Source organism: Ambystoma mexicanum, chromosome 3p (genome assembly GCF_040938575.1).
Source record: "Ambystoma mexicanum isolate Mex_15411 chromosome 3p, UKY_AmexF1_1, whole genome shotgun sequence".
Lineage (NCBI taxonomy): Eukaryota > Metazoa > Chordata > Amphibia > Caudata > Ambystomatidae > Ambystoma > Ambystoma mexicanum.
In genome coordinates, this window is record NC_090925.1 from 193,728,393 (window position 1) to 193,752,021 (window position 23,629).

General features: G+C 48.5%; 1 protein-coding gene across 2 annotated transcripts in view; it reads left to right on the forward strand.

Annotated features, from left to right (window-relative positions):
• LOC138580234 (uncharacterized) overlaps positions 1–23,629 on the forward strand; it is a 226,451-nt gene that overhangs the window by 86,391 nt on the left and 116,431 nt on the right. For both annotated transcript variants that reach the window (XM_069650609.1, XM_069650608.1), the window contains exon 4: positions 6,537–6,630. In XM_069650609.1, the coding sequence (XP_069506710.1) occupies positions 6,537–6,630 (94 nt within the window). The remainder of the gene's footprint in view (positions 1–6,536; positions 6,631–23,629) is intronic.

A 23,629-nucleotide genomic window follows, 5' to 3' on the forward strand; every position in this document is an offset into this window, starting at 1 on the left:
CTGCCCCCTCTGATCTCTGTCTCCTGAACTCTCCCTGCCCCTTCTCATCTCTCTGTCTCCTGAACTGTCCCTGCCCCTTCTCAGCTCTGTCTCCTGAACTCTCCCTGCCCCTTCTCATCTCTCTGTCTCCTGAACTCTCCCTGCCCCTTCTCATCTCTGTCTCCTGAACTCTCCCTGCCCCTTCTCATCTCTGTCCCCTGAACTCTCCCTGCCCCGTCTGATCTCTCTGTCTCCTGAACTCTCCCTGCTCCTTCTCATCTCTGTCTCCTGAGCTCTCCCTGCCCCTTCTCATCTCTGTCTTCTGAACTCTCCCTGCTCCTTCTCATCTCTCTGTCTCCTGAACTCTCCCTGCCCCTTCTCATCTCTGTCTCCTGAACTCTCCCTGCCCCTTCTCATCTCTGTCTTCTGAACTCTCCCTGCCCCTTCTCATATCTGTCTTCTGAACTCTCCGTGCCCCTTCTGATCTCTCTGTCTCCTGAACTCTCCCTGCCCCTTCTCATCTCTCTGTCTCCTGAACTGTCCCTGCCCCTTCTCATATCTGTCTCCTGAACTGTCCATGCCCCTTCTCATCTCTGTCTCCTGAACTCTCCCTGCCCCTTCTGATCTCTCTGTCTCCTGAGCTCTCCCTGCCCCTTCTCATCTCTGCCTTCTGAACTCTCCCTGCCCCTTCTGATCTCTCTGTCTCCTGAACTCTCCCTGCCCCTTCTCATCTGTGTCTCCTGAACTCTCCCTGCCCCTTCTCATTTGTCTCCTGAACTCTCCCTGCCCCTTCTCATCTCTGTCTCCTGAACTCTCCCTGCTCCTTCTGATCTCTCTGTCTCCTGAACTCTCCCTGCCCCTTCTCATCTCTCTGTCTCCTGAACTGTCCCTGCCCCTTCTCATTTCTGTCTCCTGAACTGTCCCTGCCCCTTCTCATCTCTGTCTCCTGAACTCTCCCTGCCCCTTCTGATCTCTCTGTCTCCTGAACTGTCCCTGCCCCTTCTCATTTCTGTCTCCTGAACTGTCCCTGCCCCTTCTCATCTCTGTCTCCTGAACTCTCCCTGCCCCTTCTGATCTTTCTGTCTCCTGAACTGTCCCTGCCCCTTCTCATCTCTGTCTCCTGAACTCTCCCTGCCCCTTCTGATCTCTCTGTCTCCTGAACGGTTATAGGTCAAAGGATCGAATCAAAAGGATCGAAATACAATAGGGTCGGATCAAAAGGACCGAAAACAAAAGGGTTGATTTTAAAAAAACATTTTGGGGGGGGTTCCCCCCAAAATCCCCTTTTTTGTGGTAAAAACCTCTTTTTTTATCCTATACGGAAACCCCCCCCAAAAAAAAAAAAAAAAAAAAAATGCGACCCTTTTGTTTTAGGTCCTATTGACTCGACCCTATGGCATTCGATCTTTTTGGATTTGAACCTTTGACGAGACACCCTCCTGAACTGTCCCTGCTCCTTCTCATATCTGTCTCCTGAACTGTCCCTGCCCCTTCTGATCTCTCTGTCTCCTGAACTGTCCCTGCCCCTTCTGATCTCTCTGTCTCCTGAACTCTCCCTGCCCCTTCTCATCTCTGTCTTCTGAACCCTCCCTGCCCCACCTGATCTCTCTGTCTCCTGAACTCTCCCCGCCCCTTCTCATCTCTGTCTCCTGAACTCTCCCTGCCCCTTTTGATCTCTCTGTCTCTTGAACTCGCCCTGCCCCTTCTCATCTCTGTCTCCTGAACTCTCCCTGCCCCTTTTGATCTCTGTGTCTCCTGAACTCTCCCTGCCCCTTCTCATCTGTCTTCTGAACTCTCCCTGCCCCGTCTGATCTCTCTGTCTCCTGAACTCTCCCTGCCCCTTCTCATCTCTGTCTCCTGAACTCTCCCTGCCCCTTCTGATCTCTCTGTCTCCTGAACTCTCCCTGCCCCTTCTGATCTCTGTCTCCTGAACTCTCCCTAACCCCTTCTGATCTCTCTGTCTCCTGAACTCTCCCTGCCCCTTCTCATCTCTGTCTTCTGAACTGTCCCTGCCCCTTCTGATTTCTCTGTCTCCTGAAGTCTCCCTGCCCCTTCTCATCTCTGTCTCTTGAACTCTCCCTGCCCCTTCTCATCTCTGTCTCCTGAACTCTCCCTGCCCGTTCTGATCTCTCTGTCTCCTGAACTCTCCCTGCCCTTCTCATCTCTGTCCCCTGAACTCTCTCTGCCCCTTCTGATCTCTCTGTCTCCTGAAGTCTCCCTGCCCCTTCTCATCTCTCTGTCTCCTGAACTCTCCCTGCCCCTTCTCATCTCTGTCTCCTGAACTGTCCCTGTCCCTTCTCATCTCTCTGTCTCCTGAACTCTCCCTGCCCCTTCTCATCTCTGTCTTCTGAACTCTCCCTGCCTCTTCTGATCTCTCTGTCTCCTGAACTCTCCCTGCCCCTTCTCATCTCTGTCTCCTGAACTGTCCCTGTCCCTTCTCATCTCTCTGTCTCCTGAACTCTCCCTGCCCCTTCTCATCTCTCTGTCTCCTGAACTCTCCCTGCCCCTTCTCATCTCTCTGTCTCCTGAACTGTCCCTGCCCCTTCTCATATCTGTCTCCTGAACTGTCCCTGTCCCTTCTCATCTCTCTGTCTCCTGAACTCTCCCTGCCCCTTCTCATCTCTCTGTCTCCTGAACTCTCCCTGCCCCTTCTCATCTCTCTGTCTCCTGAACTGTCCCTGCCCCTTCTCATATCTGTCTCCTGAACTGTCCATGCCCCTTCTCATCTCTGTCTCCTGAGCTCTCCCTGCCCCTTCTCATCTCTGTCTTCTGAACTCTCCCTGCCCCTTCTGATCTCTCTGTCTCCTGAACTCTCCCTGCCCCTTCTCATCTGTGTCTCCTGAACTCTCCCTGCCCCTTCTCATTTGTCTCCTGAACTCTCCCTGCCCCTTCTCATCTCTGTCTCCTGAAATCTCCCTGCCCCTTCTGATCTCTCTGTCTCCTGAACTCTCCCTGCCCCTTCTAATCTCTCTGTCTCCTGAACTGTCCCTGCCCCTTCTCATTTCTGTCTCCTGAACTGTCCCTGCCCCTTTTCATCTCTGTCTCCTGAACTCTCCCTGCCCCTTCTGATCTCTCTGTCTCCTGAACTGTCCCTGCCCCTTCTCATTTCTGTCTCCTGAACTGTCCCTGCCCCTTCTCATCTCTGTCTCCTGAACTCTCCCTGCCCCTTCTGATCTCTCTGTCTCCTGAACTGTCCCTGCCCCTTCTCATCTCTGCTTTCTGAACTCTCCATGCCCCTCCTGATCTCTCTGTCTCCTGAACGGTTATAGGTCAAAGGATCGAATCAAAAGGATCGAAATACAATAGGGTCGGATCAAAAGGACCGAAAACAAAAGGGTTGATTTAAAAAAAAACATTTTGGGGGGGTTCCCCCCAAAATCCCCTTTTTTGTGGTAAAAACCTCTTTTTTTATCCTATACGGAAACCCCCCCCCCAAAAAAAAAAAAAAAAATTCGACCCTTTTGTTTTAGGTCCTATTGACTCGACCCTATGGCATTCGATCTTTTTGGATTTGAACCTTTGACGGGACTCCCTCCTGAACTGTCCCTGCTCCTTCTCATATCTGTCTCCTGAACTGTCCCTGCCCCTTCTGATCTCTCTGTCTCCTGAACTGTCCCTGCCCCTTCTGATCTCTCTGTCTCCTGAACTCTCCCTGCCCCTTCTCATCTCTGTCTTCTGAACTCTCCCTGCCCCACTTGATCTCTCTGTCTCCTGAACTCTCCCCGCCCCTTCTCATCTCTGTCTCCTGAACTCTCCCTGCCCCTTCAGATCTCTCTGTCTCCTGAACTCTCCCTGTCCCTTCTCATCTCTGTCTCCTGAACTCTCCCTGCCCCTTCTGATCTCTCTGTCTCCTGAACTCGCCCTGCCCCTTCTCATCTCTGTCTCCTGAACTCTCCCTGCCCCTTTTGATCTCTGTGTCTCCTGAACGCTCCCTGCCCCTTCTCATCTATGTCTTCTGAACTCTCCCTGCCCCGTCTGATCTCTTTGTCTCCTGAACTCTCCCTGCCCCTTCTCATCTCTGTCTCCTGAACTCTCCCTGCCCCTTCTGATCTCTCTGTCTCCTGAACTCTCCCTGCCCCTTCTGATCTCTGTCTCCTGAACTCTCCCTAACCCCTTCTGATCTCTCTGTCTCCTGAACTCTCCCTGCCCCTTCTCATCTCTGTCTTCTGAACTGTCCCTGCCCCTTCTGATTTCTCTGTCTCCTGAAGTCTCCCTGCCCCTTCTCATCTCTGTCTCTTGAACTCTCTCTGCCCCTTCTCATCTCTGTCTCCTGAACTCTCCCTGCCCGTTCTGATCTCTCTGTCCCCTGAACTCTCCCTGCCCCTTCTCATCTCTGTCCCCTGAACTCTCTCTGCCCCTTCTGATCTCTCTGTCTCCTGAACTCTCCCTGCCCCTTCTGATCTCTCTGTCTCCTGAACTCTCCCTACCCCTTCTCATCTCTGTCTCCTGAACTCTCCCTGCCCCTTCTGATCTCTCTGTCTCCTGAACTCTCCCTGCCCCTTCTCAGCTCTGTCTCCTGAACTCTCCCGGCCCCTTCTGATCGCTCTGTCTCCTGAACTCTCCCTGCCCCTTCTGATCTCTCTGTCTCCTGAACTCTCCCTGCCCCTTCTCATCTCTGTCTCCTGAACTCTCCCTGCTCCTTCTCATCTCTGTCTCCTGAACTCTCCCTGCCCCTTCTCATCTCTGTCTCCTGAACTCTCTCTGCCCCTTCTGATCTCTCTGTCTCCTGAACTCTCCCTGCCCCTTCTCAGCTCTGTCTCCTGAACTCTCCCCGCCCCTTCTGATCGCTCTGTCTCCTGAACTCTCCCTGCCCCTTCTGATCTCTCTGTCTCCTGAACTCCCCCTGCCCCTTCTCATCTCTGTCTCCTGAACTCTCCCTGCTCCTTCTCATCTCTGTCTCCTGACCTCTCCCTGCCCCTTCTGATCTCTCTGTCTCCTGAACTCTCCCTGCCCCTTCTGATCTCTCTGTCTCCTGAACTCTCCCTGCCCCTTCTCATCTCTGTCTCCTGAACTCTCCCTGCCCCTTCTGATCTCTCTGTCTCCTGAACTCTCCCTGCCCCTTCTCATCTCTGTCTCCTGAACTCTCCCTGCTCCTTCTCATCTCTGTCCCCTGAACTCTCCCTGCCCCGTCTGATCTCTCTGTCTCCTGAACTCTCCCTGCCCCTTCTCATCTCTGTCCCCTGAACTCCCCCTGCCCCTTCTGATCTCTCTGTCTCCTGAACTCTCCCTGCCCCTTCTCAGCTCTGTCTCCTGAACTCTCCCTGCCCCTTCTGATCGCTCTGTCTCCTGAACTCTCCCTGCCCCTTCTGATCTCTCGGTCTCCTGAACTCTCCCTGCCCCTTATCATCTCTGTCTCCTGAACTCTCCCTGCCCCTTCTGATCTCTCTGTCTCCTGAACTCTCCCTGCCCCTTCTCATCTCTGTCTCCTGAACTCTCCCTGCTCCTTCTCATCTCTGTCCCCTGAACTCTCCCTGCCCCTTCTGATCTCTCTGTCTCCTGAACTCTCCCTGCCCCTTCTCATCTCTGTCCCCTGAACTCTCCCTGCCCCTTCTGATCTCTCTGTCTCCTGAACTCTCCCTGCCCCTTCTCATCTCTGTCTCCTGAACTCTCCCTGCTCCTTCTCATCTCTGTCCCCTGAACTCTCCCTGCCCCGTCTGATCTCTCTGTCTCCTGAACTCTCCCTGCCCCTTCTCATCTCTGTCCCCTGAACTCTCCCTGCCCCGTCTGATCTCTCGGTCTCCTGAACTCTCCCTGCCCCTTCTGATCTCTCTGTCTCCTGAACTCTCCCTGCCCCTTCTCATCTCTGTCTCCTGAACTCTCCCTGCCCCTTCTGATCTCTCTGTCTCCTGAACTCTCCCTGCCCCTTCTGATCTGTCTCCTGAACTCTCCCTGCTCCTTCTCATCTCTGTCTCCTGAACTCTCCCTGCCCCTTCTCATCTCTGTCCCCTGAACTCTCCCTGCCCCGTCTGATCTCTCTGTCTCCTGAACTCTCCCTGCTCCTTCTCATCTCTGTCTCCTGAACTTTCCCTGCCCCTTCTCATCTCCAGAGGCGTAGACAGGGTAGGGCCTGGGTGGGCACGGCCGCCCAAAATCTTTAAATGTCCTCTCGTGTTGGCATTTACAGTTGTTAATGTCACTGCGGTGGGCCTAACCAGATTAGCTGCTGGCTCCATTGTTAGACAATCCTGGCTACGCGTCTGCTCATCTCTCTGTGTTTACATCGGTTCCACGTCATTTCCATGAAGTAAATTACTCTGTGGAAATTACTTCGATGGTTTACATCAAAATGTATTTTTTTATGGGGGAAGGTCCCCCTCTAAGACCCCCGTTCCCCCTTTACTACAACCCTTACCCACAACCCCTGCCTTCTCTTACCCCTTAACCCACAAGTACATATATTTCAATGTCATTTACTTTGTGGGAATATATACCTTCTGGCCTCTCCGTCCCCTGCATTCTGCCCTCCCTGCACTGTCTCTTGTCTGACTGATGAACGTGCCAGTATTTCTGGGGGAGGCCACAATCACCATAACATCTTTCCTCTTTTCTGTCTTTAGCGACACCTTTTGTTGATACCGTCTGCCAGTCTTGCCCCAATGGGACGTACTCAGATGTCACAGACACCACCTCGCCTTGCCTGAATCGCACACAGTAAGTCTTCAATTCCTTGAGAATCTCGTTCACTGACCTTGGACAGAGAATATACAAAAATAAACATGTAAATACAATTCAAAGTATCTCAGGTCTATCACAGATGCCACTTATGCATTCCATTCGAGAGACACTAGCCCACTCTTAGTTTTAACTTTGCATTCTGGGACTTGCAGTCCTGGGTTTATAATGGGGCCCTTCAGGACTACAAAGCGCATAATTCAAAGTTAAAACCAGGACTGGACTAGTGTTCCCAAATGGAATGGATACTGTTGGCATTCTTGGGTCTATTCCTCAATGTACTGTATTCCCAGCCCTCGTTAAGGTCAACTGCTACTAACTAATAGTGAGATCTATGGTAGTGGACAATTCTGCTCATCAATTTGTTGCATCTATCATGTGTCCTGGGGAAAGGGATGTGTGTGAAATGTGGTAATTAATGTTATTGTCTTAAGTGAGGGCACTGGTACTTTGCTGAAGATAATGGGGCTCATTGTGAGTTTGGTGGTATATCAGTGGTAAATATGCCAAGATACCACCAAACTGTAATATCGTTACCACCACTTGGTCCAGTGGTATTACTGCCGGATTACAAGTGGTGGTCTTAGTCCCCAATTAATTGGAGTCCATGGGACCCCATGTGGGATTTCAGCAGTATTACCCGTGGTAGTAATTCTGCCAAAATTAGGTGGAAACGTGGCAGATTAACCTCCAGCTCTGAGCTGGAGGGGAATCCTCCTACTTTCGGCCAAACTTATAGTTGGGCAGTGCAGCAATGTGGCGGTAACAGTATTACCAGTGCATTTTTCCTGCAGCACCCAACTCGTAATGAGTCCCAATATGTTGTATGAAAGAAGTGTCGAAGATAAGGAATAGGGCAAAGCTTCAAGGGGCTTTTTGTGTTGCAACGCAACCTTAAAAACTGGAAACAGGTCAGGTTTCGCTCTAAGTCCCTTAGAGAGCTCCAATGAGGAACGGGCCACTGCAGGCTCGAGAATGCCCAATCAGTTCCCTATCCCTGAGCCCGAGCAAGGACACGTGGGTCACATCCATGCATGATCCATAGTTCCATCAGAAGCTATTCATGAATGGCTTTCATAAAGCGCAAAGCTAGGTGGGAAGCAACAGAGCGCTGCACTTAGGGGTGTAGGCAGAGCGTCAGGAGTAGCAGAGGGATTGACATGTGTAGGGGAGCAGGGGTCTGGGAGGTCGCGAGAGGGGGAAGTAGGGTTGTGACTGGCGAGTTGTTCTCTGAAGTGTGGCTTGGATGGGGGAGTCATAGCTGCATCGCTGGCTTGTTCCAGAGGCAGGGGGTAGATCAGGGAAGGGCGGGTTACTTGTTTTTTCCCTTTCAGCTCTCTGTTTCCAGCCTGGCACGGTGGCTTCTGGCGGTGCAGTGGCCTCTGGAGGCGGCGCGTGCTCTTAGCCAGGTAGAGCGTGCATCTTCTGCAACTCAGTCTCTGGGGATGCACACCTTTCAAAACAGTGGTGGTGCAGATGTGGTGCTCCCCTCTACCCCTCAGAGATCCATGCACAATGGTGGCAGCTGACAGCAACTTTTTCTGTGGCTGCATCTGTTTCCGTCTCCCAAAAGCACACCCTGGCTTTCGCCCGGTACCCTTCCGGCATCTAGATAGAGCTCCTGGTCGGGCATACATGCCCAAACAGCCTCCTGCCTTGACAGGAACCTTGTATTCCAGACCAGAGCTGCTGCACTACAGCTCCTTAGTCCCTCCTCCTCACAGGGAAACCTCATAATGGCTGTTTTGCATGAAGCATGGCAGCCTTTTCATGGCAACATTTGTTGTTATGGAGCAACATGTGAGCATGGTGAGGCATTTGCAGTGTGCCTGGTGATAGAATAGGAACATTGCGTGTGCAAATATTGTTCTTTAGGGGGGAAACATGGGCAGATCATGCAGGCAAATATGAGTTTTTTAAGAGGAACCTTTCAGGTATTTGGAGGCACATGTTCAGTTACAAAAAAACAAGCATTGGAAAAGCCAATCGTTTTGGCGTTTACTGCTGTTCAACTTGCATTTGTAGGCAGCAGGGTGCAAGGAGGAGAGTGCAAAGTTTCAAGGAAGGATGCGATAAGCTGTGCAAGAGCATGAGAAGAAAGGGGGCTACAGCAAGGGAGGAAGCGACTGAGAGAGGGTTCCATCGAAGATGAGCAAGAGGAAATATGAGTGAGAAAGGTTGAGAGTGCGAAGAGGGTAAGAGATGAAGCGAGAGTGTGAGAGGAAGGGGTAGAGAGTGGGTGTGTGGTGGGTGGGTTGCAGAGAGAGTTGGGTTGGGGTAGAGAAGTGGTGAGTGGGGGTAGAGAGAGGGAGGTTGCTTGGGGGAGAGAGCGGGGGTAGGGTGGGTGGAGGTGTAGAGTGGGAATAGGGAGGGGGGTTAGAGACTGTGGGTGTAGGGCACGGTAGGGATAGACAGAGTACTGATAGGGTGGGTGGGGGGTGATAGCATGGAGGTAGGTTGATTGGTTCTGGAAAGAGGGACTCGGGGTAGGATGGGTGGGGATAGAGTAGGGGTAAGGTGAGAGGGGTAGAGATTGGGGGTATGGTGGGTGGGGATAGAGAGTGGAGTTGGGGTGGATGGGTGGGAAAAGAGAGAGCGGTGGTAGTGTGGCTGGGGACAGAGAGTGGAGTTGGGGTGGATGGGTGGGAAAGAGAGAGCAGTGGTAGTGTGGCTGGGGGTAAAGAGAGTGGAGGTAGGGTGGGTGGGGTAGAGAAAGTGTTGGTAGGGAGAGTGACTGTAGGTAGAGAGAGTGCAGGTAGAGTGGGTGGGGGTACAGAGAGTGGAGGTAGAGTGGGTGGGCTAGAGAGAGTGGGTGTATGGTGGGTGAGTGAGGGTAGAGAGTGTGGGTTGGGTGGGTGTAGGTAGAAAACAGTGACAGACTGCTCGGTGATGGTCCCATGACCCACTGAGCTCGCTGAAGGCCCCTGCGGTGTTTCATACCTAAGCTCCCTTATCGCACACTGCACATCTGCGGTGCTCGTCTTTGTTATAAATTGATACCTGTGCGACATTTGCTATCGTCCTGACCTTACGGGAGCGAGAATAAAACGTTGTTCGCAGTTGCGCTGATCTAAACCTTGCCACTTCTATTAGCATCTCGCCTGCTGCCTCTCACCTATGTGGGAATACACAGAATCGCCCTCGTCCACTTTCTTGGAGCTTGCCCTATTCTGCCTCTTTTCCCCACTCTATGTAGGGCACAGGCACTTTTTGCAAATGTTAACTCTAAATTCCTTTCCCTGCTCCATGTCAGAGGAGCACAGGCACTTTCCCCCGATGTTTTTAAGTGCCTGCAATCTCTTTTCTGTCGGTTTCCTCTGCGGATCTGCTTGCCGCGGTAGTCGTGCTTTTACTTATGTAAACCTTTTGATCCCCGCCCCGTGAAAGAGGGGTGCAGAAATTCCTCAAAAGTATTTTAAAGTTATTCTGGGGAAGTACTTGTCTTGACTGCAGCCTTCATTTGCGATGCTCTACACTGCTCCCCCGGTCTGTTCGCTGTACTCTGCTTTTCTAACCCGCAGGGCTTTGTCGACCTCAGACTCCTCGGAACCCTCTCTTCAAAGGAGCTTGGTGAGGCTGCATGTCCTGCAGGGTTCCTACCTTGCCCTTGCCTTTTCTTCACTCACTCAGCCCCAAATGTTTCCAGGGCCGCTTTCGCCCATGCCAGCTGCTAGGCGTCCAGCATTCGGCTCCCTAACATCCCACTCTTCTGTAAGTGACCATTTTCTATTACTTCAGTCTTCCGCTGGGTTCAGCTCCTCGATTTTCACGCTGGGCACCTGTCAGGTCACCAGCTCTCGCCCGAGTGAATCCCATGGCAGCTTAACTTTCTTCAATGCAAAGCCCCCCAAGCACTGAAGCGAAAATGGGGACAATTCTTAAGAAACGATAAATCCAGCACAGCTTGCCACTGTGTAGGTGCCCAGTTGAAAAGAGCTTCATGCACAGCAGCGCTCCCAAGAAGAGCTTGCCAAGAAGAGCTTGAGCTCTGAGCAGCCTGCCACTGTCAGTCCTCCCATTCTATAAACCTCCTTGACTTCTCCCGTTCTCTTCCGAATCTCCAAACAACCGTCAGAGCTTTTGGTGGGACACCCGGCTCCATCTGGAAAATGAATGCGCTCCTGTGGCTCGGACTGGAAAATGCAGGAAACAAAATGGCTTACTTAGAACATTTCACAATCATTCAGCCAATCAGGCGCTCCTTATATTAAAAACACTAGACCAATCCCCCACAAGTCACTAAATGTGCATGTTCGGTGTCATTTTAAACGAAAACATACTATTACACTATCTTGTTTATTTTTAATAAAAAATACTGCAAAATGTGTAACATAACTTGAAAGCTGCAATAAATTTATTTTAACGTATCAACCAAGCCAAATAACTTTCAAATAACATTAACAGCTGACGGATGCCATTTTGGAAATAAAAATGGCTGACCACAGTAGAACTACAGCCACAGAGTGCAAAAGGAGGTGTGGTTGGAGGGAAAATGGGTGGGGATGGGAGGAAAAATCTATAGATTTCACTTAGTGATGGGCGTTAAATGGGTGGGACACATAGACAAAGTACATCATATCCATCCTCATATGTCAACCTGCATTGAAAAGCATTACAAACCTGCATCCAAAGCCCCTATTTCAAGCTCTCATGTTAAATCTCTTATTTTAATGACAATCGTTCCGGCGTTATAGGTAGCACTTTCCGTGCCACCTAATAGCTAAAACTAAATATTGCAGTATTTAGAAAACAAATATTGGGCTTCTAGAGGAACGTGCAGGATTTTGAAAGCACATATCTCGCGCCTTGAAACACTTGTGTATAGGCGCGTTACAAATGCCATATCATATCATATATCATATCATATTGAGGTAATTTTGACTGAAATGCAAATTGCATGCAGATGAACATCAACGTTTGCGCTAACGTGCTGTTGGCATTCCCTGCATGCAAGTTCCAACTTTTGCACAAGTAAAGAGTGAAGCAAGGTGACATCACCTTTGCTATTTACTTCTACTCCCTAAACGCTGCCTGCAAATGATGCTTTTCAGGGGGTGTTTACTGGTGTATTGCTTTCACCAGCAGGGGCTAATGCGAGGCGCAGTCCATTCGTTTTACGCCTGCATAACTGTCTCACGCCGGCGTAAAGCACTGCACTCCTCACAGACAGAGGAGGAAAGACCGCCATAGATGCAGACTATGCTGCGTGCCCCTCCACTGTCTGAGAAGAGAGGAAAGCGGCTGTAGTGGTAATGCAAGGCGCAAACGCATTGCACCTTTCTTTTATGCCTTGAGTTACCCATCCCCCCACCTATTTTGAAATGTACACCTTTGAATTTTTGGGGGTCATTTCATAATCCCCCAGATTGAGAAAGCAAAGTGTATGTTTTGTGTAGTGTCCTACATTGGTATGAATGATGTCTGAGTCAGGGAAAGATCTGTGTTGGAATGTTTGGGGTGCTTGGAGTGTTGGGGGACCTGGGATTCTGAAAAAGGACGGTTAGGGACTTGGAGCTGGGCAGGGTAGAAGCTACTTATGTACTCTCTCTCTTATATTCAATGCTGAACCTTTAACTAAGAGAATACAGCCTGTTTCATTTCCTACATACCTGGGTCAGCCTGGTTCCTGCTCCTTGTTGTTACTGGCCCAGGGTAGATCCTGCAGGAGGCAGGTTACATCATTTTGCTTTCAGAGTACAGGGGATTTTCATTCCATTTGAAGATGGCCTGGGTGCACGGAATGGAGTGTACATTTCTGTGGTGCTCTCCTGCTCCGCCGTCAAATAGCAACCCGGTTTTCCACCAGCACGTATCTTCACACTGCTTGACAACCAAGGGATTCTAATGGAATCCACCTGATTTTACCACCTGTTAAAGCAGACGGATTGCACCGGAAACGCCTGTAAATGCCACCTTCAAAGTGTGATTTGCAGTAGCAATTTCCACTTTTTCCAGAATCGAGTGGAAATGTGAAGAGTAAAGGCGATTTTTCCTGTGTTTTATTCTTTTCAGTTACAGTGTTTTGGAAATAGCAAAACTGGCATGCAGGAGACCATTTGCACATAAAGGCAAACAGACACATCCCAATCTGGTGCAATTCAGGTTTTCCGTGAAATTACTCCCATTGTTCATCAAATTAAAATATTTTGTGTGCAAATATCGAAATTTAAGACAAATAAATAGATTTTGGTAACTTTTAAGTCTACAGGTAATGTTTCCCTATTATTTACAAGATGCTGCATTTCTTATGCTGATCGTTTACTTTTCTTGGTTTGTAGACAGGCGCCATGTTTGCAGTGATGGAGTAGAAGGCATACAGGTTAAGCCACGTCTGGGGGTCACATGTTCCACATACATGGCAATGCTGCTGACCTTTTCTTTGGCAGTAGGCTTTATCAGGGCTTAAACTCAATGCAAGTGGCGCATTAAACTGCTACACCTCTCTCAATTAATACTCAGGTTTCCTGTATCATCTGAGGGGCCTCAAAGCCCAAGTGTTTACTGCCACCGGTCCTTGGTTTCCTTCACTGCCATCCTTCTCCTGCTTCAGCTGTACATCACTGGGGAATTAAGTTTGAGACGCAGGATTTCCATAATACATTTCCTTAGGACTTCCCTGAATCCTGACGGTAATTATTGAACGCCTACTTTCTGGTGTGAAATAAATGGGTGCTAAATGAACCCTACACCAGGGTCAGCTTTATGCCCGGGCCGCCCGGTCAACCGGCCGGGGCCAGGGCCATCTTAAACACCTTTGGGGCCTGGGGCACGGACACCTTTGGGGCCCCCCTCCACTGAACCAAAGGAATTAAAAGATCCAAAATATCTGGTTTTGCCCACCCCCCGTCATCGTGCTCACAATCCATAGCTTGATGTGCTGCTTTGCAGCAATCAAAATAATCATGGGTACCCCCCTTCTGTCCCGCTACCCACTTAGTTCTTGCTGCTGTAATCTGAATGATAAACGAGTAGCATTTCAAGGCCAACATTCAAAGTCAACGACCAGGGTACTTGTGTTCTAGCATAGGTAGGGCAGACTTTTCCTCAATAGCAGGCACGAGGAAGGTAGAGCGGCCATAGTCTAAATGCAGAACACAGATCATATGAAAAAGGTGCCCATAATCCAGAATAGACAGATGACTCTGATTAGGTGCCTAACAGAATGCAAACGTGCTCGTGCATGCATACGGGAAGCCATTGAAAGCAAGGAGAAAGATACAGATACCCTAGCATAGCTAGTGGATGAAGATTAGAAGCTAACAGGAACGAGTCCATATTCAGGCATACTGAGATTAGAAGAGGGACATAGACATAAATACGTGTTGCTATTAGAGAGCAAAGTAGCTCTGGTGTGCAATATATCAAAGCTCACTAATATTATAGCAGAAGCAACACTAGAGCCAGGGAAACCATGAGTGAGGCTTTTGTGAAGATGACACACTGAGAACAAAATCCCTCCGAATAGAGACAATTTCCAAAGTTTTAGGGACAGGTCATTTTGACAGATTGGTTAAGAGGTGACACTGGGATTTGCACCCACTCTGCAACGTCTGCACTTTAGCATTTTCTTTTCCAGTTCTTACCATGAACTAAAATAATCCTATTCGATAGAACTGACCTGCAAAGTGCACAATTCACATAATCCAACATGACAATTTCTAAAAACAAAAAGTTATGGAAGCATATTATGCAAAATGGGAATTATTCTAGCTTTATTTATTCTAATTGATGTGATCTAATAGATTTTAACCAGGTTTCTATTTTGCATTTAAAAGCTTTAAATACACCCGAAACACAGGCTTGTGCAACTGTTATTTATAGATGTGCAGAAAAACATTTGAATTGTACAAAAGGACACTCCATTTTCTGTGTCAAATAAGAAAAATATGCTTGCTGTGGACTGCAATGTCTGGTCCAGTGTCTTCTCTCTAGAACCCTTTCCACTACAGGAGGAATGCTTCAGGATTTGTGCTGCAGTGACTGCACAAACTATGAATGCCACAGTGAACACAGAAAGCAGAGCAGAATGAACCTGTGCACAACAAATACAAAATAGGCTTAGAGTCTCAGCAGCATGCCATACAAGGTGCCTGTTAAGTCTGGTGAACAATGTAAGTTACTTCTTTAGATACAGCAGGCTTGTGTGGCCCCTGTCCAAGGTGGGGGCCCAGGGAAAGTGCCCCGTTTGTCTTTCCATAAAGATGTCTCTGGCCGGGGCGCCACATTAGCCCACCTGCCACGGCAACTCGTCAGAGTCTTTCAAAGGCTCCCCCAAGCTGGCGTGGTGGGTGAAGGTGCAGCAGGCGCCCTATTGTAATGAAATACGCCCCGCTCTCGTGCTGGGCGTACCAGCAAGAGAGCAGGCTGTTTTTTATTACAATAGGACGCTGATGCTAAAGCAGCATGTGGCAGCCTTTGAAAGTAAGCCCCATGCTGGTTTGACAGCCGTGCTCTATTGAAGTGATTAGATTAACTCACGCTCCTGCATGGGAGCAGGGAGTTAAGCACTTAATTAAATAGAGCACTGCTGCTGGTTTTGCGGCGGCGCTCTATTTAGAAGGGCAACTATAAATGTGGTGCCCCCCACAGGTATCTGGGTGGGGGCCGTGGAAGAGGTGTAGGTGCTAAATTAAGTTGACTTGCCCCGGACACTGGCAAAGCTAAGGCCAGCCCTGCCTCACATGTTGGGTAAAATCTCCCACTCCTTCTGTAAATCGAAAGGCAAGAGTTATTTTAACCTCATCGCTTGGGTTCCACGCCCTTTGTCTATGATGGCATTCTTAAATTACAGAATGAAAAACATTTTCTAAACTAAACTGGTAATCCCTAGGGCAGCTATCAATGCTGGCCATCTTGGAGGAGAGGGGTCCGGATAGAAAGTTGGAATACCATGAACTCATTATAATCATCAGTTGACATATAGCCCTTGAACTGGCAGCCACCAGTCTTCAAAGGCATGTACAGCCTGTAGCTACTCTTGTACCTGTAGGTGTATATCTCAAGCACATCAGAGGGACTACGGACACGGGTGAGAGCGAAACAAAAGAACCAAGTCTACTGTGTACACTATCCAGGATTTCAGCCAGGTATCAGACCCCTGACAAGCAGCAAAGCATTGAGGAGGTTTCCATGGCGATATGGAAAACAGTACATTCCAAGCTCTGGAGTGGGTCCGGAGCATGCTCACTAGAGCTAGATCCAGGGAGCCAGAACAGTTGGAAATATGGGCAACAAGGAGTCTGTCCTGAAAGTGCTTCAAAAATCAGTGGCACTTTTGGGTCTCTGGATGCATATTTCACATCTCCACTGTAAACGACGGTGGTCCAATGAGCTACTCCAGATGGTGGCTGCTGGCAAACACCCTGCGTCATAAGCCCTGCTACCATCCAACAGAACCCTTCATTGGTAAGGATAAATCTCCAGTACTGAGTGCTGCTGATCCTGTGTCGCTGGAATTTGGGTATATCTTTGATATACATCGGTGGAGTGGCCATTCCGCAAACACCTTACAGAACTCTTGCCTTCTGTTAACAGGGTTAGGTTAAGTTATCTTCTAATTGCAAAAGGTGATTGGTTACCTTGCTGCAAAGCAATCTATTTAATTTAATTGAATGTACACAATGCAATCAAATGACCACCTTTAGATCAAATAGGAATATTATTTGTCACTTTTTGAGATGTGCTATCATGCAACATCTAAAAAGCTGGAAATTAAGTTTTTGTTATCGGTTCATGGGGGGAAGAACAATGAGATTATGACTGACGCTAATCGTCATGTCTCTGGGCCGACTAATTATACCATAAGTCAGGAACAACTGAATATCCTCATTAAAGTGATGGGGAAAATGCCTTCTCTTGTCTTGAAACAAAAATGCAATTCTGGGGCACACATTTGCTTTGGGCTAAGGAATGTATATGCCGGTGATGACAGGTCAGAGGAACAATACAAGATCAAAGTTCTGGGTGTGTGGCCCCTCATTGGATATGGGCCCTCAATTTGATTATTTAGAAATCAGGTTTTCTAATAATCTAATTCAAAATCCCAAATAGCAAAATTCTAAATAGCTGTAACCCAACACTCTTATTCTTTGTTCTAATAGGAGGTTTGGATGGTTAGCAATTTCTTTGGCTATCAATGCCTTTCACTCTAAAACTGTAGCTAGACTGTTTACAGGGCTGGGTGTTTGGGTGGTAGTGATTTAAAATTCTTGAGAAAGACGAAATGTACTTTTTACTTTGCTTTTCCAGCTTCTCATATGTACACCCTCAGCAAGTAATAGAATTAAATTTGGAGGCAAAACCCTTTTAGATATGGCAAAGATTCAATTCAACTTTTTGGTGTAAAGAAGATGGTGGCACATATCATATTACCTTCAAAGATCTGCATTATATGGATAGCGTGCCAAGATCTCCTTGGTTTACCATACGCGGACAATGCTACTAATTTACCTGACTTTTGGTTGTGTCCTGAGGCATTATGTAAGGATGATGCTGGGTTGTAAAGGAAACATTTTGGGCCTGGTCAGAGAATTCATCCATACTAAATATTAGTACATTTTCCATGGGTATCTAATATTTGAAATCCAAAATTTTAATGGGTTACATGAATGCTACCTGGATTTGATGGAACCTAGAATGTCAATATCGTTCTACAAGAAATTCCACCTATGGTGCTACCAGTTGCTCAATTCCCAGGTAAATGGCCTGGTACTGAAAACGTCAAGTCCTTTGAAATCACTGAAAATTTGAAACAGCGGCCAACTTCCTCATTTTTGGTAAAATATATTCCGTATTGAGGGATGAATAGCGAATCCCCATCCTCAGATGAAAAGGGGTTAGAACAGGAAATTCAGTAGTAGCAATTTGTAGAAACGCGGCTGATACTTAGACTGATATTGAGATGTGTAATCTACTGTGAGTGTTGTTTAGTGAGTACCCAAATTGAGAGGGTTTGATTTATACTATCAATTGTATTTGGCTTGATTAATGTTTTATGAAATCTAAAATGATTTCTTATCATGTAATGTATTTTCAAATTCTTATAGTTTCAATTGATTATAGATGAAAACAGTTTGCATGATTGTGTAATACTTTATATGGGACCTTGTTTTTGTATACATATTATCCATTCATTCATTTATATGGCATGACACAATAAAATACAGTGTTGTATTGTTATCTGAATACACATAACTGATGCCCCAGAATGTGAATGTTGGTAATACCAACAATGAAGGTAATTGAAATGGATGAACATTGAGAGCGTGATAGTATTGTGTCTGTGACAGGTGCCATTTGATATTTGCCTCTGTATGTTGTTAATTTCTTTGGGCCTCATTCCGAGTACGGCGCTAACCAATGGCGCTATTAACGCCTTGGTTGACGCCGTACCCGGACCGGCAGCGCCTTGGTGGATGGCGGAATTACCGCCCCATTCCAAGGTTGGCGGGCGGTAATTCCCCAATCCCCATTTACCCTTCCCCATTCCCATTCTTGCCCCATAGGGCATAATGGGAGTGGGGAAGGCGTCAATTACGCCACCGTAAATTACGGTGGCGTAATTTACATCAAGGTCCCTTAGCGCCATGGTTTTTAACACCTGCTAAAAGCAGGTGTTAAAACCACCATGGCGCAAAGGGAACTCGGAGTATGGCGGTAAGGGATTACCGCCACCGCTCTCGTTAGCGGTGGCCGCTATCCCTTACCGCCATGCTCGGAATGAGGCCCTTTGTCTCTCATTTCTGATAAATGCTACTCTCATGGCTTGTTTTCTGGATGGTGCTTTTTTGCTGGTGTCATGCCTCTGATAGTGTTAACTTCATGATTGTATGACCACTGGGATGCCTTTTACAATGTTTTGCCACAGGCATGATTGTGATGCTTTCGTGCAATAAGGCAACAATCAGCATTTTGCTTTTGGACATGTCTTTCCCAATAGACAAGGGACACAACTGTTCCTCTTAAGTGGCTTAACACTGTCCACCTTTCCTTTGGCATTCCCCCTCCAATGTACGCACTAGTTTCATAGGATGTTTCCATAGCCCTGTTACCCTCTTTCTGTCCCCTTTCTAATTCCTAATGCTTTTTGCTAGCGAGCTCTGTCTCATTTCCCCCATACCCTCCCTATTCACTGCGCGTCTTAATTTAATCAAAGGACGACAATCAATGAAGTATTCAAAGTATAGTTGGACACAAAAACCTAATCTAAAATGCACCCCTCTCCTGCTCAATCACTGTGTTTCTTTCTTAAAGTCTTGTAGTTTTGCCAGAGAGAGTATAAATAAGCAGTGAACATGTTTGCCATGTTTCCAGCAACTTACAAAGATTGCTGGAAAGTAGTCCAGATCCTTGGATTCACCAAATATGAGTGCAACCTTGATGGCACTATCCTCTCATGCCTGACACCTGCACCCCTGCTTGCCTGGTCGAGCGGGAGCCCTGTTCTACCCTGTTTCTGCAACATTACCTTCATGATCTCCTTAGCAAGCCTCACACCACCCTCTGGTCCCCTTCAGCAGCTCGGAGACCTCAAGAAGCCTAAGGTTAAACATCTCTTGCCTATTCTCTGTATTGTTTACCTTCAGTTCCAGTTCTCTCCTGATCATCTCCATCTCCCTTGCAGATGGCGTACTCATCTTTCACAATGTCTGCTGGTGATGGTGTAGACCGTTGTGTTCAAGTTCTTTACTATTTCCTTTACTTGGATACCTAACAAGCAATCATTATTTACATCACAGACAATTCTTCAAAAATACCCAGCACTTTACTTTTTTTTTTAAATTTCTTTATTGTTTTTATTTTTTTTTGAACAACAACAAACACATAACTTACAAACAACTTTAACATAGATGGCTTATTGGCACTTCATGTGGATCTTGTCTTTCCATTGTGGTTTCATAGTTTCCCCAGCGACCATATCAGTTCGGTCTGGACCTCCCGTGGAGTCGAGCACCAGGTCTGGTACGCACAATGTTCTATTCTTGGGCTTCGTGCTGGCCTTACTATTTCACCTACGGATCCTCTATTTCCAAGGGGTCTTCAGAGCTTCCTTCCTCCGGGTGGCCAAAGAGGTCTTGTATTAGTGTGTTCCAAGCAGACAACGTGTGTGCAGTTTCACCTTCCCCTCTTATCACTGCTCTTGCCCACACCACTGTCTCTGCCTGCGCCCACTTCTGAAGGTCTGACCACCATGCCTCCACACGCGGGCCCTCCTTTGACTTCCATGTCATTGCTATCCATCTCTTGGCCAGTATACTTATCAAATCTTTCATCTTTGCCAAATGTGAATCATGCTTACCCCCTCTCGAGAAGAGGCCCAGTAGGTACTTTTCGGGATGTTCCGCCTGGATTCGAAGTCCACTTCCCGCTATCTTGAGTCTGATCCCGTCCCAGAACTCCTGTATCACTGGGCAGGACCAGAACATGTGTACCATGTCCGCTTCTTCCGACGAGCAGCGGGGGCACCCGCTCTGAGCCCCTGTATGGACTTTATTCATCTTCTTGGGTGTGAGATACGCTCTATGCGTTACGTATAGCTGCGCCTGCCTAAACCTTGCATTTCTGGATACCTTTTTTGGGTATCGTAAGGCCCTAGTCCATTCTTGATCGCTGAGGGGCCTCCCCAACTCCTCCTCCCAATGCTGCCTCGTGTGTTGTTCCTATGGGTCCTTGGCCTTCAGTAGCTGTTCGTACAACCTAGAGGTCGTGTGCGTTCCCTCTGCAATGTCACACCATACATCTAATGCTGTTTCCTCGTCCTGGTCTTCCCAATCTGGCCATCTTCCCGTGATGTTTCTCAGCATGCCGGTATATAGGATGAATTGACCCATATGTACTTCGTATTCATCTACCATTTCGTGGAAGTCCGCCCACCTTCCCTCCCTTCTCAGGTCTCCAATTTGTGCTACCCCTTTAGCTTCCCAGTGTGCTTGGTATGTTGCTAATGTATTTGTGTTCCCTCCCAGGAGACCCGCTAGTGGGATTTGCGTTGACTGCAGATCCTTTACCCCTTGGAGTTTCCACACTCTTTTCCATAAGTCCACTGCGATGTTAAGCATGTTCGACAGGGTTCTGAGCCGGGGTCTATAGAGCCATAGTATTTCCCTTAGGTAATACTGTTTCAATGCAGGTTGGAAAATGCGAGTATCTATTGTTTCGTCTTCCCCCAGCCATTTTACTGCAAATTGCAGCTGCCCCGCTAAATAGTCCGGTAGTCTGATACCCCCTTCTTCATAGTCCTTCTGCAGGGTCCTTATTGCGATCCTATTTCTCCCTCCCCCTCATAGGAATGAACGCGTTATTGTATTTAGTTTGGTGAAAAAGGCCCTGGGTATGTTGTATGGGATGTTCGTGAGGAAGTATAGTAGGCGGGGCAGCACCACCATTTTCAAGAGGGCTGCTCTTCCAATCATTCCCAGTGGTAGTGTCCCCCAGAAAGTCATTGACCGCTGCATTCTATCTAGAGCGACGAGCGTGTTGGATGCATGGGTATCAACGGTATTATGATGTATCCCTATACCCAGATATTTAAAGCTGCGTGGCGCCCACGTCAGACCCAGGTCCGGCAAACAATGGGGGGGGCGTGTTTCAGTCCTGCCAAGGGGAAGAGGAGGGACTTCTCTTTATTAATCGCTATGCCCGAAAGCCTAGTGTACGCCCCGATCGCCTCTAGGAGGCAGGGTAGGTTAGTGGTTGGCTCGCGTACGAATAGGAGCATATCGTTCGCGTATAGTGAGATTTGGTGGAGCACCCCATCTATGTCCAGTCCGGTATCTCTATATTCTGCTCTAAGGAATACAACGAATGGCTCTAGAGCCAAGATATATAACATTGGTGATAGCGGGCACCCCTGCTTGGTTCCCCTGTGTATCTTCCACTCCTCCGAAATGAATCGCCCCGTTTTCACCCTTGCTCTGGGTTCCCTGTATACTAACCTGATCCACCGGAGGTACCCCTCCCCGATACCAAAGTGGGCGAGTACACCCATCAGCCATTCACAACGCACAGAATCGAAAGCTTTGACAGCGTCCAAAGACACTATTACACTCTCATCTTGCCATCTGCAGTCGATGTGTCTCATCTATCACATGGTGAAGTCTGCGGAGGTTCCAGGACGTGTTCCTTCCCGGAACGTAGCCCGTTTGGTCCGTGTGGATCAGCGTAGGTATTACCTGTTTTAAGCGGTTGGCTAGGACCGCCGTTAATATTTTGGCATCCTGATTAATAAGGGATATTGGCCTATAGGAGGCGCATTTCCTGGGGGGCTTCCCTGGTTTGAGAATCGGGACAATTATCGATTCTGACAGGCTTGTCGGGAGACGCATGGTCTCGTATGCGTCTTGGAATGTCTCAAGCAATTTCGGGGCAATGGTGCTCTTGTACGTCTTGCAGAATTCCCCCGGAAGCCCATCCGGGCCTGGGGTTTTGCCGGTGGGAAGCTCTGCGATCACCATCTCTATTTCTTCCACCGTGAGGGGTGCATCCAGCAGCTGGGCCTGTTCCTCCTCCAGCCTCGCCAACCCTATTTCTACCAGTGCATCTGTTATGTCCTCCGGGTCTATTTCCGGATTCGGGACATACAGTTGCTCATATAAACGCGCCAACATTGCGTTAATGTGCCCTTGGTCCCTGATCTCTGCCCCGGTGTGATCTTCTAACACCGTTATGGGATCTTTTTTATTCTCTTGTCTGGTAAACCAGGCCAGGAGCCTGCTAGGTTTATCCCTTTCCACGTGTAACCGCTGTAGGTACCTCCCATAGTTTAGCCTCCCTAGTTTTTCCCAGAGTAACATACATTTAGTCTGCAGCTCTATCAGCTCTCCAGGTTCCTCCCCCTCTAGTCCCGCTCGTTGTTCTCTCAATTCAATCACCCTCTCGAGTTCATTCAATTCCCTCATGGCCGCCCCCGTCAATCCTCCTGTTTTGGCTATTGCCGCTCCCCTTATTACCACCTTGAATGTGTCCCATAATACGGCACCACTCTCAACACTGCCCTCGTTTTGCTCAAAATAATCATTGATCACCTCGCGGAGGTGTTCCTCAAACTCACCCTCCTTCAGGGCCTCTGCTCGGAGTCGCCACATTGGGATAGGGGCTTTCCTATTGGTGTGTGCCCATGTCGCCACTACTGGGGCATGATCAGAGAGTGTGCATGCTTTAATGGTGATTCCCGTGATATCTTGTAGTGATTCCCTGCCCGCGAATATGTAGTCTATACATGTAAATGTTCCATGTGGTGCGCTGTAGTGTGTATAACCCCTCCCTTCCCCGTGTACCTGCCTCCATACGTCTTCTAGCTGTAGCTGGTCCAGGATCCTACACAGTTCTTCGGCTGGAGGCGCCGGCTTCTTGTATTTATTATCAGATCCGTCGAGGAGGGGATTCAAGGTGCAGTTGAAGTCGCCGGGCCAGATGAACGTCACCTCCCTATATTGCGCTAACTTGGGCGCTAGCTTTCTGAAGAAGTCCGTTGCATCAGTATTCGGTGCGTAGGTGTTGACCAGGCATACCTCCTTGTTTTCTAGCATGCCGTGCACCAATAGCAGCCGTCCCTCTGTGTCGGTCTCCTGCTTGAGTAGCTGGAATGGGACCCCCGGGGCAATCCATATTAGTACACCTCGTGCGTAACTTGAATATGTGGCGCTATAAATCTGTCCTCCCCATTTCTTGTCCACCTTGGCCTGCCTGTCTCTTGTGAGGTGTGTCTCCTGTAACATCGCTATCTTGATTTTCATCCGGTTTAGCCAGGCATAAACCCTAAGTCTCTTGACATACGCATTGAGTCCTCTCACATTCCAGGTGGCTATCGTCAGTTCATCCGGTTCCATGATCTCCTTTGTTTGCTTGGCTTCCGTGTCCCACTGCCATGTCCTTGCACCCTGCGCTTTATTCCTCTCGTGCCCATCTCCCTCTGTGTCCTGGTCGCGGATCTAAGGCCCTCGATGCAGTGGCTGCTGCTGCCAAATGGGTCCTGTCCCAT